Source organism: Ovis canadensis, chromosome 21, assembly GCF_042477335.2.
Source record: "Ovis canadensis isolate MfBH-ARS-UI-01 breed Bighorn chromosome 21, ARS-UI_OviCan_v2, whole genome shotgun sequence".
Classification (NCBI taxonomy): domain Eukaryota; kingdom Metazoa; phylum Chordata; class Mammalia; order Artiodactyla; family Bovidae; genus Ovis; species Ovis canadensis.
In genome coordinates, this window is record NC_091265.1 from 60,666,401 (window position 1) to 60,680,959 (window position 14,559).

The window sequence follows — 14,559 nt, forward strand, 5'->3', positions numbered from 1 at the left end:
GCTTCTGAGCAGGGCCTGGCACTGACTCATCACCTGGTATATAACAGCTGTTTATTGAGTGGCCATGGGAGGCAGGAGGGCAGATGGGCAGAAAGGTCCGTGCTGGTAATCTCAAACACTCTGCTCTTCCCTGCCCTGGGCAGGGTGGCACAGATGTGTGGCAAAGCAGGCTTTTCCTCTATCCCTCTGCAGAACTGGCTGACTGTATCTCTGAGGCTCCATTTCTGAGAAGGCGGGAGCCTGGGGAGGCAGAGGATGCTGGTGCGGGGACAGACTCATAGTTACCCATGCAGCCAGGCAGTCTGTCTGGGAGCACAGGGCTCCTTGCCAGCCAGTACCCCTTGGCCATCATGTGGCCAGGAAGGCCCAGCCCAGGGATGCCCACAAATCCCTTCCCTTCTCAGGGCCTCGGTCATCCCATCTGTCCAATGGGTACAATCATCCCCACCTCACCCAGCTCATCAAAGTCAACAGAACTGAAAGCGCTTTGGAAATAAAGATTCAGTGAGATCATCGTACAAATGAAGACGGTTGTTATTAGACACAGGAGCAGGGTCTGAGGGAAACACAAGCAAAAAACGGTGTAGTCTTCAGGGCTTTTGCCTTGAACCCCTTGAGGAAAAGGGAAGCAGGCAGAGGGCAGGAAGAAAAGCACCTACAGGCAGGTGGGGACTGGGTTCTGGCTCTGCCAAGAACTGGTCATTCCCCCGGGACTGGGTTTCCTCACCTGTACAGAGAGGGGCACAGTCCCTGCCAGCCTCCCTCCAAGGGCCTCAATGTGGCTTCAGCGAAAAGGCAAGGTCGGAACAGTTTTGCAAACTGTAAAATGCAGCCCAACTGGGCTCCGGGGAGTGGACACAGTGAGCGCTGGCGACTTAGACACTGTTTGAGGCCTGGAGGGTCCTTTGAAATCCCTCAGATCCCTAACTCATTCTCCCCCGTCCCCTCAACCTCCCTGGATTCCTCTGTTCTGAAGTCCGAGAGACCCAACCGAGGGGTCGCTGAGGCCTGGAGAGAAGAGGAGGTCCTGCCCTGGACTGGCCCCCACCCCCACACGGACTCAGGCCGCGTCCACACCAGCCACACGGTTGGCAAGACTCCACCTGTGGCCTCTGAGTCCCGGCGACTCGCCAGTGGGTTTGTAGAGATTAATGAACGCAGTCCTGACGGTGAGGATGGGCTGTGGTCCTCGGCCCTCATTCCCCTGATGATCACCCTTTCAGTGAGGTTTTATGTGCATCCAGACAGTGCGTCAGCTCCACTCCTGGGTGAGGGCTGGAATGGCAGGCGGTGAATTCTTTCTAGCAGCACTCCCAGTGGCCGCCAGCCCTGGAAGGAGAGCTGTGCCCACCTCTTGCTGGAGCCCTCAGGCCACAGGGCCCCCGCCCACCCGGCCCGGTGGAGGCTTGAGCCTGGCCCGTCATTCCCCCAGCACTGGGCCTCAGCTCTGAAGAGACACGCTGGGAGAGCCCTTGATGGAGCGCTTCAGAGCAGCGCCTTGAAGAGGAAGGAAAGGGAGGCGCCACAAGAGAGCCCCAGTGCCAGGAAGAAGGTCATGAGGGTGCCGGTCACCTCCCTCTCCTGTGGCAGCACCTGCCTGGAACACACAGGAGAGGGGCTCTGAGAAAAATGTGGGGCCCACCTTGGACCCAGCCCCATGCCCTCCGCCCCTCTAACAACAGGACGGATGATTTCTAGTCTGGGCTGGCCCAACTTCCGGGCCACTATAATGAGGCCCTTCCCTCTGGACTCCAGTTTCCTGATCTGTAAAATGGGGCCACTGGACACGGATGTCTCTCATACCCCTGGGGTCCAGATGCCCCTGCCTTCCTTCTTGGCAAAATGTCCCCTACCTGGTCTTCCTATCCTCTCTACTCTCCCTTGTCCCCAGGGTAAGCAGCCCAGGAACTCTGCTTGTGACCTCAACCTTGGGTCCCCTGCAACTGAGAATGTGGGAGAGTAGCTGGGCCCTAAGGAATGACAGTGCAACCTGCTTGCTCACAGAGGGGGAAACTGAGGACCAGAGCCAAGGCCTCAGAATCAGCCTGGGCTGCCTTACTATGTAGGAACCTCCCAGCCGAGTCCCCTGCTCCTCAGCTCCTGGCCTGGGGCCAGTCCATCAGTGAGGGCCTGGCCTGATGACGGGGCACCAGTGAGGCCTGGAGAAACAGCTCGGGCCGGGCTGGACAGAAGCCAAACTCTTGGCGGCTGTCCCTCTTCAAGAGTGAGCCCACCTGCCCGCTCCCAAGCCCTCCCCTCGCCTTCCCATCCCCGGACCTGGGCGCCAGGCACATGGTGAGGGACACCAGGTAACCATTTGAGACAGCGAACAGCAGCATGAAGGTGATGAAGTAGGCGTCCTGGGGGAAGAGGATGGGCAGTCGGGACCTCTCGGGCACGTGGCACAGCATGAAGAGCGGCACGAACAGGACGCGCAGGCAGACCAGCAGGGGCAGCAGCCGGCTGTCCTCGTCAGGCTGCAGCGGAAGGCGGGGGTGAGGGCGGTCCCCGGGAGCAGCGCCTCTGCTCTGGGCCACCCCTGAGAGATTCCACTATCACTTCCCCCAACCTACCCCGCGTGAGCCAGGGAGGACCCAGCACAGGGACCTCTGGAGAGCAAGGGGCAAGGCCAAGGCCACCCCGCCCATAAGCGCCCAGCCTCTGCCTCTCCTGAGAGCCAGTCTGTGCTCTTTCAGTGGCAGAACTAGAAGAACGTCTCTGGTTTTCAAAGTTGGTTGCGCTGAGCACCCGTGGGGGTTCCAAAGAACCCTTTGGGGCAGATGGGATTGGAAACTGGGGACCCAGACCCAATCAGAGCAGCTCCTCTTTGATCTACAATATTTGTTGTGTGTCCTTGGAAGATTTCATTGAAAGAAGCAGCATCGTAGCGAAAAACAATCCAAATACTAGGAATCCTGCCTGACCTCTCACATGGTGCAGGAACCTCTGTGTAAACACTCTCCACGTACCAGGGGCTGGGCCCTCAGCTGGATGCTGGAGACAGAGGTCAACTGGACATGGCTTCTGCTTTAGGAGAATTTAGTCCAAGCCCTGGCTTGCATGCCTCCAGGGGCTGGTGCTCTGTGCTAACTGTCTGTTCCATTACCAAACCCAGACCCGGGCCAGTCAGTGTTGGGAAGTCACCCTTCTGCGCTCTTCCACACTCTCTGATCCTTGACTGCTTCTCCAAATGTCCAATCACCCCAGTAGACATGCTCACCCACAGGAAGTAAGAGGTTAGGCTCCGTCCCAGACAGTCCATGACATTGAAGAGGAGGAAGCAGCAGATGGGGTTGAAGAACTGACCTGGGTGGGGGACAGAGGGGGCTCATCCTGGTCCAGGCTGCCCACTCCCCTCTCTCCCCTCCACCCCCATTGCCCTGTCCTCTGCCGCTTCCCACTACTCACTCCACTTCCCAGGACCGGTGGAGCTGGTCACCATGGCTGTGATGGCCGGGAAGACGGACAGGGTGACTGTGAAGACCAACACGAGGCACAGCGCCGTCAGCCAGATCTGGGAGCCAGAGGAAGGGGTGTGAGGGGGCAGCCAGACTCGGAGCCCAACATGCGGCCACAACCCCTCCACCCAAGCCTTGGCCCTGGGAGCGGGACACTGGAGCCTGGCCCAGTGTGTCCCTGACCCACCATGACCCTGTCACCTCGGGGTGGACAAGCTGAGTACTAAGGTCTTAGTCCATTCTAAGAGTCTCTGGGGTAGGCTGGAGAGAGCAGCTCTCTCTTCCCCAGGGATGAGGGTTGGGGGTTGTATCCAAGCCAAACCTTCCGGAGGACAATGAAAACTGAAGGTTTTTCTGGCTTCTGGGGTTCCTCTGGTTCCACCTCTGTCTCCTTCTCAAGGTCAAGATCCAGAGTCAGGGCTGCCCTCTGGGGGCTGTTGGGAATCCCATTCTTCTCATCTGGGGCAAGAGGAGAGGGCAGGGTCATGCCTGTGACAACCAGGCCGGAGGAGGGGAGAGTCCAAGCAGTTAAAACAAGTGACCCTCCACCAGCCCAGGTGCAGGCCAAGAGAATTAATGGAAATACGCCAACCTACTATTTATTAGGCTTCCCTGCTGGCTCAGTTGGTAAAGAACTGCCTGCAATGCAGGAGACCCAGGTTCAATCTCTGGGTCTGGAAGATCCCCTGGGTCTTCCCTAATGGCAACCCTCTCTAGTATTCTTGCCTGGAGAATCCATGGACAGAGGAGCCTGGTGGGCTACAGTCCATGGTGTTGCAAAGAGTCAGACACAACTGAGCAACTAACACTTTCACCTTCACTGTTTTTTAAGTACATACATGCTTCCCTGGTGGCTCAGAGGTTAAAGTGTCTGCCTGCAATGCGGAAGACCTGGGTTCGATCCCTGGGTCGGGAAGATCCCCTGGAGAAGGAAATGGCAACCCACTCCAGTATTCTTGCCTGGAGAATCCCATGGACAGAGGAGCCTGGTGGGCCACAGTCCACGGGGTTGTAAAGAGTCGGACACGACTGAGCGACTTCACTTTCTACATGTACCAGGTACAGTTAAGCACCTTAGAGGGATTATTCCACTACCACTGCTTTATAAAAAACAAAAACAAAAAAACCCCTGAGGCTCAGAGGGGTTATGTGACTTGACTGAGGTCACATAGCTTGGATGTCTTGAAGCTAGGATTTAAACTCAGACACACCTGGATCTAGGACCTGCAGGCCTGAAGCTCTGCTGCCTCCCCATTTTATGGAGGAGGAAACTGAGGCCCAAAGGGCAATTGAAGGGATGACTTCAATCTCTGACTTCCCTTCAAGATCGTCTGCCTCTGCTCACTCGAGGCTCCTAGAGATGAGGGGTCTAGTTGGGGACAGAGGTGAAACGCTTCCCGGTGGAGATGGCTCCAGCCTCCCCTGGCTCTTCCATTTCCCCGGCAGGGTCCCGGGCTCACCAGACTGGAGAAGCTCAGCTTTGGTCTCCAGCTCCTGACCTTGCGCCTTCGATGGTTTCTTGGCCAGATAGTAGCGGGCAAACTTCTGCAGAAGGAAAGCGTTGTCCCTGCCTGGCTTGGGCTGAGGTGCCTGGATCCCTCCCCACCCTGCTGACTTAAGAGGCTGGGGTCCCCCAGTGGCTGACTCCTTTGGGGATCGGGACTGGGCCCCTCTGCCTCCTTTGGCTTCTCTCAGGGCCTCAGACTCAGGGCAGTATCTGTGATGCTCCGAAGTGGGCCTTGAGCTCACCAGGTGGGGCAGGCTCAGGTAGCACACGATGGACATGATGGTGCCCACACAGGGCGTGATGAAGTACCCCAGGGCAGACGTCTGGGCATCCACGCCACCTGTGCAGAGACTTCAGCTGCAGAAGGGAGATGACTGTCCACCAGCTCCCGCAGGGAGCTTGTCCTACTTCGCAGTACACACATCTCAGATTCACCTCCCGGCCTCTTCCATTCCTCCCACTGACACTCAGGACCCTTGTGCAGGGGGCCCTGGCCTGGCCCTTCACATCTCTCACTCTGTCATTTTTGTTGAGCACTTACTATGTGCTCATTATAAATGCACGCTTCTTACAATCTGAGTATGGAGCTGTAAGAATCATTCAAATTGGGAAGCAAACACAGGTAAGTGCCTTATCCAATGCCCCTGGCTAGAGAACAGTGGAACCGGAGTTCAGACCCAAGCCTATCTGAATCCCACACCTGTCTCCCCTTCCCTCAACCTCAACCTACTGCCACAGGCGAGTGCTGGCCTCAGGAATCCTGCCCTGGGCCCCAAGTTAACCCAGTCCTCACCCATCATTCTCTCATGGTAGGACTCAAGAGCCCCACACCCAATCCCCAGCTCCCCCATCACCCCATCACCTCTGTCTCGACCACAGCCCAAAACATCTCATCCTCAGCACGCGCTCTGCTCCCCAGAATCCCAGACTGCCACCCAAATCTACTCACTGGCCATGGATATGAGCATGGCCAGGGCAGCGAAGATCCCGGCCAGGCCCTGGCCACTGAGGAAGAGGGTGCTGTACTTGGAAGGCATGGTGCCCAGCTGTCCGAAGAGGCTGCCTTGCAGAACTGCACCGAAGGCTGTGGAAGGACAGGATTGGGGGCAGCTGCTCAACTAGGTAGGCCCCAAAAGCTCCCTGGAGAGGGTGTCGGCTGGGTGCACAGGGGACTCTGGACTAGGTTGGACACTCTGGTGTAACACCCCACATGCATTCCTCTTCCGAGGTGCAGCCCTGGGTGTGAGGGGCTGGGGGCCAGAAGACCAGCTCTCAGGTCACTGCGGGGCCTGGGACGAGTGACTTCTCCTCTCCTCTGGGCCTCGGTTTCTCCTCGGGGATATGGGTGATGTTTCTTCTGTCTTCCCTTCGATACCTTGGGCCCTTTCAGCTACAAGAGGCTCGGCTGAAGTCCTGGTGGGGCAGGGTGGGGAGGTGCGGGGGGGCCGAGGTGCTCACAGTTGATGAACCAGACGGAGGCCATGGTGATGGAGAAGAAGAGCCCGGGGCTCATGTCCACCTTGACCAACACCGCCGTCAGGGTAAAGAGGAGCAGGATGACCAGCAGGCTGCCCAGAATCCGCACCATCTCAGGGATGCTGTTTGGAAGCGTGAGGGGCAGAGTGGGCATCGCTGGGCTCGGGCCAGGCGAGGGAAGGAGGGCGAAGAGTTTCATCCCAGCGCTGGACAGTGGGGGCCCGGGGAAAGACCCAGAGGGAGGGGAGGGAGGATGGGAGGGCTTCCCCCTCGCCGCCCCGCCCCGCGCCCCCCACCGCCCGGGGCCCAGATGGAGCTGCCTCAGCAAAGGGGGCGGGACCCAGGGGGCGGGCCTAGAACTGAGCCCCGGGGCGGGGCTCTCACCACTGGTACAGGAAGGAGTTGAGGAGTGTGAAGAGCAGCAGCGGCAGCTGCGACAGCAGCGTCACCCAGTTGTTGAAGTTGAAGGTATCTGCGGGGCTCGTGTGGTTGGTGCCCAGGGTCTCGGCGGTGCTGTTGGCCCCCGCCAGCCGCCCCTGGAAGTACTGCCAGGAGGCCAGGGGGTAGGGTACAGGGTTACCCCACAACCTACCTACCCTCGGGAACCCCCCAGCCTTCTTCCTCTGCCTCCTCCCACGCCCGGGATCGCTCCGTTAACTTCTGCGGGACTGTTTCTCTGTCCTTGCGCTGTCCCCAGAACCTGGCACCTAGTCGGAGCTCGATGAACGTGCACGGAATTGAACTGAAGTCTGAGACCGAGCCCAAGCCCAGGAGCCCCCAACTTGGGCCGTGCTCCATCTCTGGATCACCCCTCCTCTCCGGTGCCGGTCGCGGCCCCCACCCCCACTCCTGCAGCAATTTCTAGATTCCTGGGTATTTATGGAGCTCCGACCGCAAGCCAGGCTCTGGATCAGATGCTGACAAACTGCTTTCTCTCTGGAACACACATCCTGCCACTGCTGCTGCTGCTGCTGCTAAGTCACTTCAGTCGTGTCCCACTCTGTGTGACCCCATAGACGGCAGCGCACCAGGGCTGGGATTCTCCAGACAAGAACACTGGAGTGGGTTGCCATTTCATTCTCCAATGCATGAAAGTGAAAAGTGAAAGTGAAGTCGCTCAGTCGTACCTGACTCTTAGCGACCCCATGGACTGCAGCCCATCAGGCTCCTCCATCCATGGGATTTTCCAGGCAAGAGTACTGGAGTGGGGACATCCTGCCACAACTCTGCTTAACTGCCCCTCTCCCCACCCATGGCTCCTTGTGGCCTGCAGGGCAAAGCCCTAAGGTTATGGAACAGCATTTGGGGCCTTTCAGAACTAGTTTCTGTTTTGTGGCCCATTTCTTGTTCCATCCTGCTAAGCTCCAGGCACCCCAAGCTCTGGCCCTTTCTCTGTACAGGTTGGCACTCTCTGCCTCTCGTTGCCTTCACCAGGCTGCTGGCTCTGTTTGAAATGCCCTCCCCTCTCTGACCACTCACCTTCCCAACACAAATACTTTATCTACCCTTCTCCCAAGTTACAGATCACCTTATTATTAATCAGAAGGAATTGCTCTCTCCCCTGGGGACCCACTGGACTCTGCTCCAAGCTTGGGATGGCACATATCATGTTACATTACCAACATTTCCTTGGCACCTATCTTGCTCTCAAGACCAGGGGCTGGTTCATCTTTGGGTCTCCAGGGCCCAGCACAGAGCTAGGCACTGAAGAGGCATCTGGAAAGTTGTTGCTTTTAATATACAAGAATAACCCCGTACCAAAGAGAACACCAGCCCTGGATTCCTGCCTTCCGTTGAAATAATGTAAGCTCGGTGAGGATGCAATCTTCCTCAGCTATAGTTCCTCCTATAACCCCAGTGCCAGGAACTCTAGGTGTACATTGGATGAATGAATGTAATTCATGCTATTTCAAAGAAAATCAAAGGCTTGGATAACCACTTTTGGAGTGACCAGCCCAGGAATAATGACAAAGGGGAGGTGGGTGGGTAGCTCCTCGCTGGCTCCACAGGATCTCCTCACCTGGTGGCCTTGTGCTAGGATCTGGGCATTCCTGAAAGCTTGTGGATCCTAGCCATGAGAGAGGGTCCTCTCCTCTCTGCGGCCCTCTGTTTCAGCCAACAAAGGGGACACAATGAGGATTCCCTAGGAAATCCCATGGACAGAGGAGCCCAGTGCGGCTCCAGTCCATTGCCGTCGCAAAGAGTTGGACCGACCGAGAGACTGACTCTCACAGGCAGCGTGGTTGGGAAAGGCCGCTGGAGGGACGGCTGGTGGTTGTGGCCTTGGATCTATCACTCCAGCCACGAGTCTCACCGGGATGGCTGTGATGAAGAAGTTCCAGGGGAGGAGAGTGCCCAGCCCGAGGATAAAGAAGCTGATCCCGACCAGGTGGTAGCTGTGAGGATCAGACAGAAGGTCACTCGGAGGACTTCCCTCTCTGGCGGCCCCTCCGCCTCCCAGACCAGCACCCTCCCCCCACGCCGCTCGAAGAGGGGACTACAACCCCCATCACCCAGGCTCAGGCACCCGAGGCAGGGGGCTGACGGGAATTGTAGTTCCAACTGGTCTTCTTTGCGCTTTAGAGAGCCCAAAGGGAGCGGCTCTGCGCTGCCCACGACCACCGGATCCCCATACGCCGCACCGTACATGGTCCCCAACTTGCCTGTCCCGCGGGGCGTCTCCTCGCGCCATGGCCGCCTGGCAGGATGAGCCCAGTGGGAGAAAGAGGCGGGCGCCGCACCTGAACCTGCCCCGGGGCCCGTGGGCCAAGCCGGGGACCCGGGAGGCTGGGTCTGGCCGGTGGTGGACACGGGAAGCGGGGTCGGGTCTTCCACGGTCCGAGGCCGGGCACTGGAAGGCGGAAGCTGGGCAGGAAGCCCCACGCCAGTTTCTTCTGGTCTCAAGTACCGCAGGCTCGGACCTCGGCTCCGCCCCCGGGGCGGGGACAGTGGGGAGCCCCACCCCTCCCGGCCCCCGAGGACCAGGGATTCCAGACTCCAGCCCACCCGCGGCCTGACCTCCTGGTCCCCGGACTCCACCGCTCCCCGTGCCTCCCGAGAGGCTGTGATCCGGGAAGATTCCCTCGAATCTGCGGGCGCCGGGCCCGGACCCGTGCGGGCGGGTGGGGGGAGGTAGTAGGGGTGTCCGCCCCGACCTGGCCCCCTGCCCAACCGAGTGCTGTGGAGCTGACCTGGCGCGAAGTTCTCCAGGCTCCGGCAAGACGGAGGTGGTGCCGTGGCGGTGCTAGCGCTCGCTAACGTGCAAGACCACTGGGTGGTAACCCGAGCGCGGCCAGCCCCGGGGGAAGCCGGAGAGACCGTCTGTCGCCGGCGGTCCTGGCGGGCAGCACTGAGCTGGGTCCCCCCCGGGAGGCAGAGGGGAGGGCCAGGTGTCGGAGCTGGCAGAGCCCGCGGGCAGATCTGGAACACAGACAGATGAGCTCTTCTGCAGCGGGTGCCTGGGGAATCGCCGGGACTTTGGGGCGCACAGCGGAGGGTCTAGTCCCTCGGGGGCGTCCAGAGGGGCTTCCTGGTGGCGGTGTGGCTAAGCTTCGGAGGAGTGGCTCCGGAGGAAAGGGAGACCCAGAGGAGCGTCCAGGCCCGCTCCCTAGTCTTACTTAAAAAAAGAAAAATTACTTTTAGGGACTTTGCTGGTGGTCCAGTGGTTAAGACTCCGCAGCCTCTGCAGGGGAAGCGAGTTCCATCGCTCGTCGGGGAAATAAGATCCCGTGTGCCGGCTTCCAAGGTGGCGCTAATGATAAAAGATCTGCCCGTCAATGCAGGAGACATAAGCGACACAGGTTCGATCCCTCGGTCAGGAAGATCCCTTGGAGAAGGAAATGCCAACCCACTGCAGTATTCTTTCCTGGAGTATTCTTTCGCAAAGAGTTGTACAGGACTGAGCGACTAACACACACACACACAGGCAGCTGGGTACAGCTAATAAATAAATATGACTTTCAACGATCCCACCTCACATCTTATCAAACATTAAGATGCATTCAGCTCCCAGTCTTTTTCCGTGAAAAACTTCGTAAAGATGATAAACCATTGCACTTTAGAAATTAATTTTCTCTAACTCATATAATTTACAAGAGGGTTTGTTTTCTCTGCAGTTGGCGTGCGTAATGGAGATGCTGGAGAAATTTTGTCACAAATTATTTTCATAAGTAATGACATTTTATGGCCATTTCCTGGTTACCTGTGTGTGTTTTCTCCAGTCTGTGAGGCAAAGACTGTGCTTATTTAGTATGGCGTTTATTGCAAATGTCTAGATCAGCTGCCTGGTACATAGCACATGCTTGAAAAATGTTTGGTTAACAAATGGATTGCAGTGATACGCAAGTGATTTTCAAGAGAACAGAGTCAGCTTTAAATTACAGTGACTGAGAAAGTTACTGTGTCTTCAATTTGCTTTCAACCTTTTAGAATATGACAAAGAGGAAAGTCTCAATTGTGGTGCTAACGTTTTAACACTTGTTAATCTCTATTTAGGTAATCTCTCTCTCTCACACACGCACACAGAACTGACCTCAGAGCTTTTGCTGACAATTTTACCTAAATAGAGATTAACAATTTTTATTAAAACTTTCATTCTGTGTTTTTATAGTTACTTTATTTTTAGGGCTACTTATGCTGGTTTCCTATTTATTATGATAGATACTTTTCCTTGAAGATGAATTTATTTATACATTTAATAGAAATTAACAAAATTACTTATGAAAAATGAGTCATTTATAGACAATTTATAGAAAATGAAGCCCCATTTGGGGCTGTAGGTGGGGGCAGAGCTGAGACACAGGTTTCCATGGAAAGACATGAGGAACCCAGGTTTGAGAAACACTGCATTTGTGAGGCAGTAAGCTAAGACGATGAGGGCATTTCTCCAAGAGAACAGCCCGTACCAAGGTCATGGACATGAGAATGCCAACACGTTCAGGGACATACAAACAGATCCCTTTGGCAGGCACGGCAGGAGGAGGGGACAGAGCCTCTGCAACAGCAGGTCCAGTCATGACCGAGTGCTGAGTAAGGAGTGTGGATTTCATTTTAAAGGAGGAGTTCTCTGTGCAGTCAGACTCAGTCATTCTTTTTTTTTTTTTAATTTTATTTACATATTTATTTTTGGCTACACTGGGTCTTTGTTGCTATGCATGAGTTTTCTCCAGTTGTCGTGCTCGGTCTTCTCATTACGGTGGCTGCTCTTGTTGTGGAGCACAAGCTGTAGGCTTCGGTAGTTGTGGCGTAGACTCCGTAGCTGTGGCCCGTCCATGGGCTTAGTTGCCCAGAGGCATGTGGGATCTTCCTGGACCGGGGATCAAACCCATGTCCCCTGCATGGGCAGGCAGATTCTTATCCACTATACCACCAGGAAAGTCCAGTCATCCTCCTAATATGTATTCTGTTACTATCCTGCAATGAAATTCACCTATCATAAAGCCTATCTATACACACAAAAATTAATGCCAATAAAATACTTGATTGTACTACCCAGGATAAAGAAGAATGCATGTTTGAATATGGTAATGCTCAGGCACAGTGAAGCAATCTGATGCCGGCGCCTCTTTATATAGCTACTGTTTTTGTAATGCACATACAGTGTAGGCAAACCAGCCACTTGAGACTGCTAGTTTGCTCTGGGCGATGTGATTTACTGAAATGGTGACCAAGTCTTGGCAAAGTTCCAGACAAAGCCACGTGCAGCTGTTCCTCTACGTAAAGAGTAGCTGTGTTACCAAAAGCGCTGTGTATATTTGAACCTTACCAATAATACATTGCATCCATATGTGAAATGTGGTTAGTCTAGGCAGAGAAAATTATAAACATGATTTTTAAAACTAAGTAATAGGTTTTATTTTTAGTACGGTTTTAGATTCACGGAAGAGTTGAGCAACAGAGAGTTCCACATACTCACCTTCGCATTTCATTCCCCAGTTTCTGCTATTACTAACATCTTGTATTAGTGTGGTGCCTTTGTTACAACTGATGAACTAATATTAATATAGCTAGTCTGTAGTTGACATTAATATTCACTCTGTGTTGTTCAGTCCGTGAGTTTTGGCAAGGGCATAGTGCCATGTGCCCACCATTACAGTTTCATGTAGAATAGTTTCGCTGACCTAAAAGACCCCTGTGCTTTATATTTACCCCTCCCCTCCATCCCCCATAACCCCTGGCAACCACTGATCTCTTTACTGTGAGTATAGTTTTGCCTTTTCGGAAATGCTATATAGTTAAAATCACATAGGATATAGTTTTTTCAGACTATCTTCTTCCATGTAGCAATATGCGTTTGAGATTTCTCCTGTCTTTTTGTGCCTTAATAGCTCATTTCTTTTTGTCATTGAATACTATTCCATCTTCTGGATTTTCCCAGTTTGTTTCTCCATTCACCTATTGGTTGCTTCCAGTGTTTGGTGATCACATATAAAGCTTCTGTAAGCGTTCACGTTCAGGTTCTGTGTGGCCATGAGTTTTCAGTTCAGCTGGGTAAATACCCAGGAGCACAATTCATGTGGTATAGCTATGTTTAGTATTGTAAGAAACTGCTCAACTGTCCTGCAAGTGCCTGTACTATCTTGTATTCCTGGCAGCAATGAATGCGCGTTCCTGTTGCTCCACAGCCTTGCCAGCATTTAATACTGTCTTTGTTTTAGGTTGTAGCCATTCCAGTAGGTAGGTAGTAGTTTCTCATTGTTTTAACTTGCACTTCCTTAATGATGTGTTATGATAACTGTCTTTTCACATGTTCATTTGCCAGCTGTAGACCTTCTTTGGTGAGGTCTTTGTTCAGGTCTTTGGCCCAGTTTTGAGTTGCTTTGTTTGTTTTCTTATTGTTGAGTTTTGAGAGCTCTTGGTGTATTGTGGATATAAGTCCTTTATCAGATACATGTCTTGCAAATATTCTCTCTCATTCTGTGGCTTGTCTCTTCATTCTGTCAGCAATTTCTTTCACATAGCAGAGGTTTTCATTATAATGCAGTCCATCTTATTGATTTTTTTCTTTCATGGATCATTCTTTTGGTGTTGTAGGCAAACACTTTGGGCTAGATGTTTTATCTCTTTGTGTTTTACATTTTGATCTAAGATTTATTTTGAGCTAATTTCTATAAAAAGTGTTTTTTCACCCACATGAATGCCTAGGATGTTAGTTACAAGTTGTGCAGGATACAGGCAAGTTTTCCTCGTGTGGGACTGTCTTGTGCATTTGGAGATAACTATTCAATATTATCCCTGTCCTCACCCACTGATTACCATCCTGTGACTACCAAAAAAAAAAAAAAAAAAGCCCTCAAATGCCCCAGGAGTCAATACTGTCCTTCTAAGGATCATTTCCTCCTGACATAGGACACAGAGGAGGAAGGTGTTCAAATAAGCTATTGAAAGGTCACTGCAGTTGCTTTGCATTTTAACGCAGTCTTTTGGAGGCATCCATCCAAAACTAATTTTTGTTCAGCTTTGTTTTGAACTTCATATAAACACAATTTGCTTTTTAAAAAATCAACACATATTTGAGATCCATTCATGATGATACATTTGGCTGTTGGTTCTCTCGCTATTCGCTGACGTGTAGTGTTCTGCAGCATGGTGTTTATCTTGGTGGATAAATGTCACGCATATTTGACTTGTTTCCAGTTTTATGCTAGTTTAAGCAACAGCTCTGAGTGGTATTGTACCCACTGCATACATCTCCTGGGCACTTGTGCACGAGTTTCTATAGGTCAGGGTTTCTCAGCCTCAGTGCTATAGATATTTGGCTGGGTAGTTGTTGTGGGAGCTGTCCTGTTCATTGGAGGATGTTTAGCATTATCGGAGACCACACTTACTAGATGCCGGTGGCACCTTCTCCCAGGTGTGATAATCAATGTCTTCCACATCGCCAACTGCGCCCTGGGGCAAAACTGCCCCTAGTGGAGAGCTGATTTTCTGAGGCCCTTGTTCTCAGTTCTGTAGGACCAAAGGCCCTCTTTTTAAAATTATAGATGATTTTCAATGTTGTGTTAGTTTCAGAAGTACAGCTATATATATATATATTTTTCAAAATCTTTTCCATTATAGCTTATCAAAAAACATTAAATATAGTTCCCTCCCCTATACAGGAGGTCCTTGTGGTTTATT

The 14,559-nt window shown here is 53.2% G+C and overlaps 1 protein-coding gene across 2 annotated transcripts; it reads right to left on the reverse strand.

Annotated features, from left to right (window-relative positions):
- Window positions 1-516: 516 nt before the first annotated feature.
- Window positions 517-9,792, reverse strand: SLC29A2 (solute carrier family 29 member 2). Of its 2 annotated transcripts, XM_069566693.1 has the most exons (12): window positions 9,105-9,792; window positions 8,756-8,837; window positions 6,826-6,986; window positions 6,424-6,563; window positions 5,915-6,049; window positions 5,208-5,305; window positions 4,919-5,003; window positions 3,781-3,917; window positions 3,409-3,514; window positions 3,221-3,306; window positions 2,278-2,477; window positions 517-1,597 (listed from the first exon to the last, which is right to left on the reverse strand). In XM_069566693.1, exons 1-12 carry the CDS (start codon window positions 9,131-9,133, stop codon window positions 1,486-1,488), a joined length of 1,371 nt encoding a protein of 456 aa, XP_069422794.1. In that variant the 5' UTR covers window positions 9,134-9,792; the 3' UTR covers window positions 517-1,485. The 2 variants fall into 2 exon arrangements, with proteins under 2 accessions (XP_069422794.1, XP_069422793.1); XM_069566692.1 differs by having other exon boundaries at window positions 4,919-5,305; window positions 9,105-9,364.
- Window positions 9,793-14,559: the final 4,767 nt, after the last annotated feature.

Coding starts and splice junctions, on each gene's coding strand:
- SLC29A2 (XM_069566692.1), bottom strand. CDS start 9,133: ATGGCGCGAGGAGACGCCCCGCGGGACAG. Junction 6,987..8,755: donor TCTTCATCACAGCCATCCCG/GTGAGACTCGTG, acceptor GCCTCCTGGCAG/TACTTCCAGGGGCGGCTGGC. Junction 6,050..6,423: donor CTCCGTCTGGTTCATCAACT/GTGAGCACCTCG, acceptor GTCCTTCCACAG/CCTTCGGTGCAGTTCTGCAA.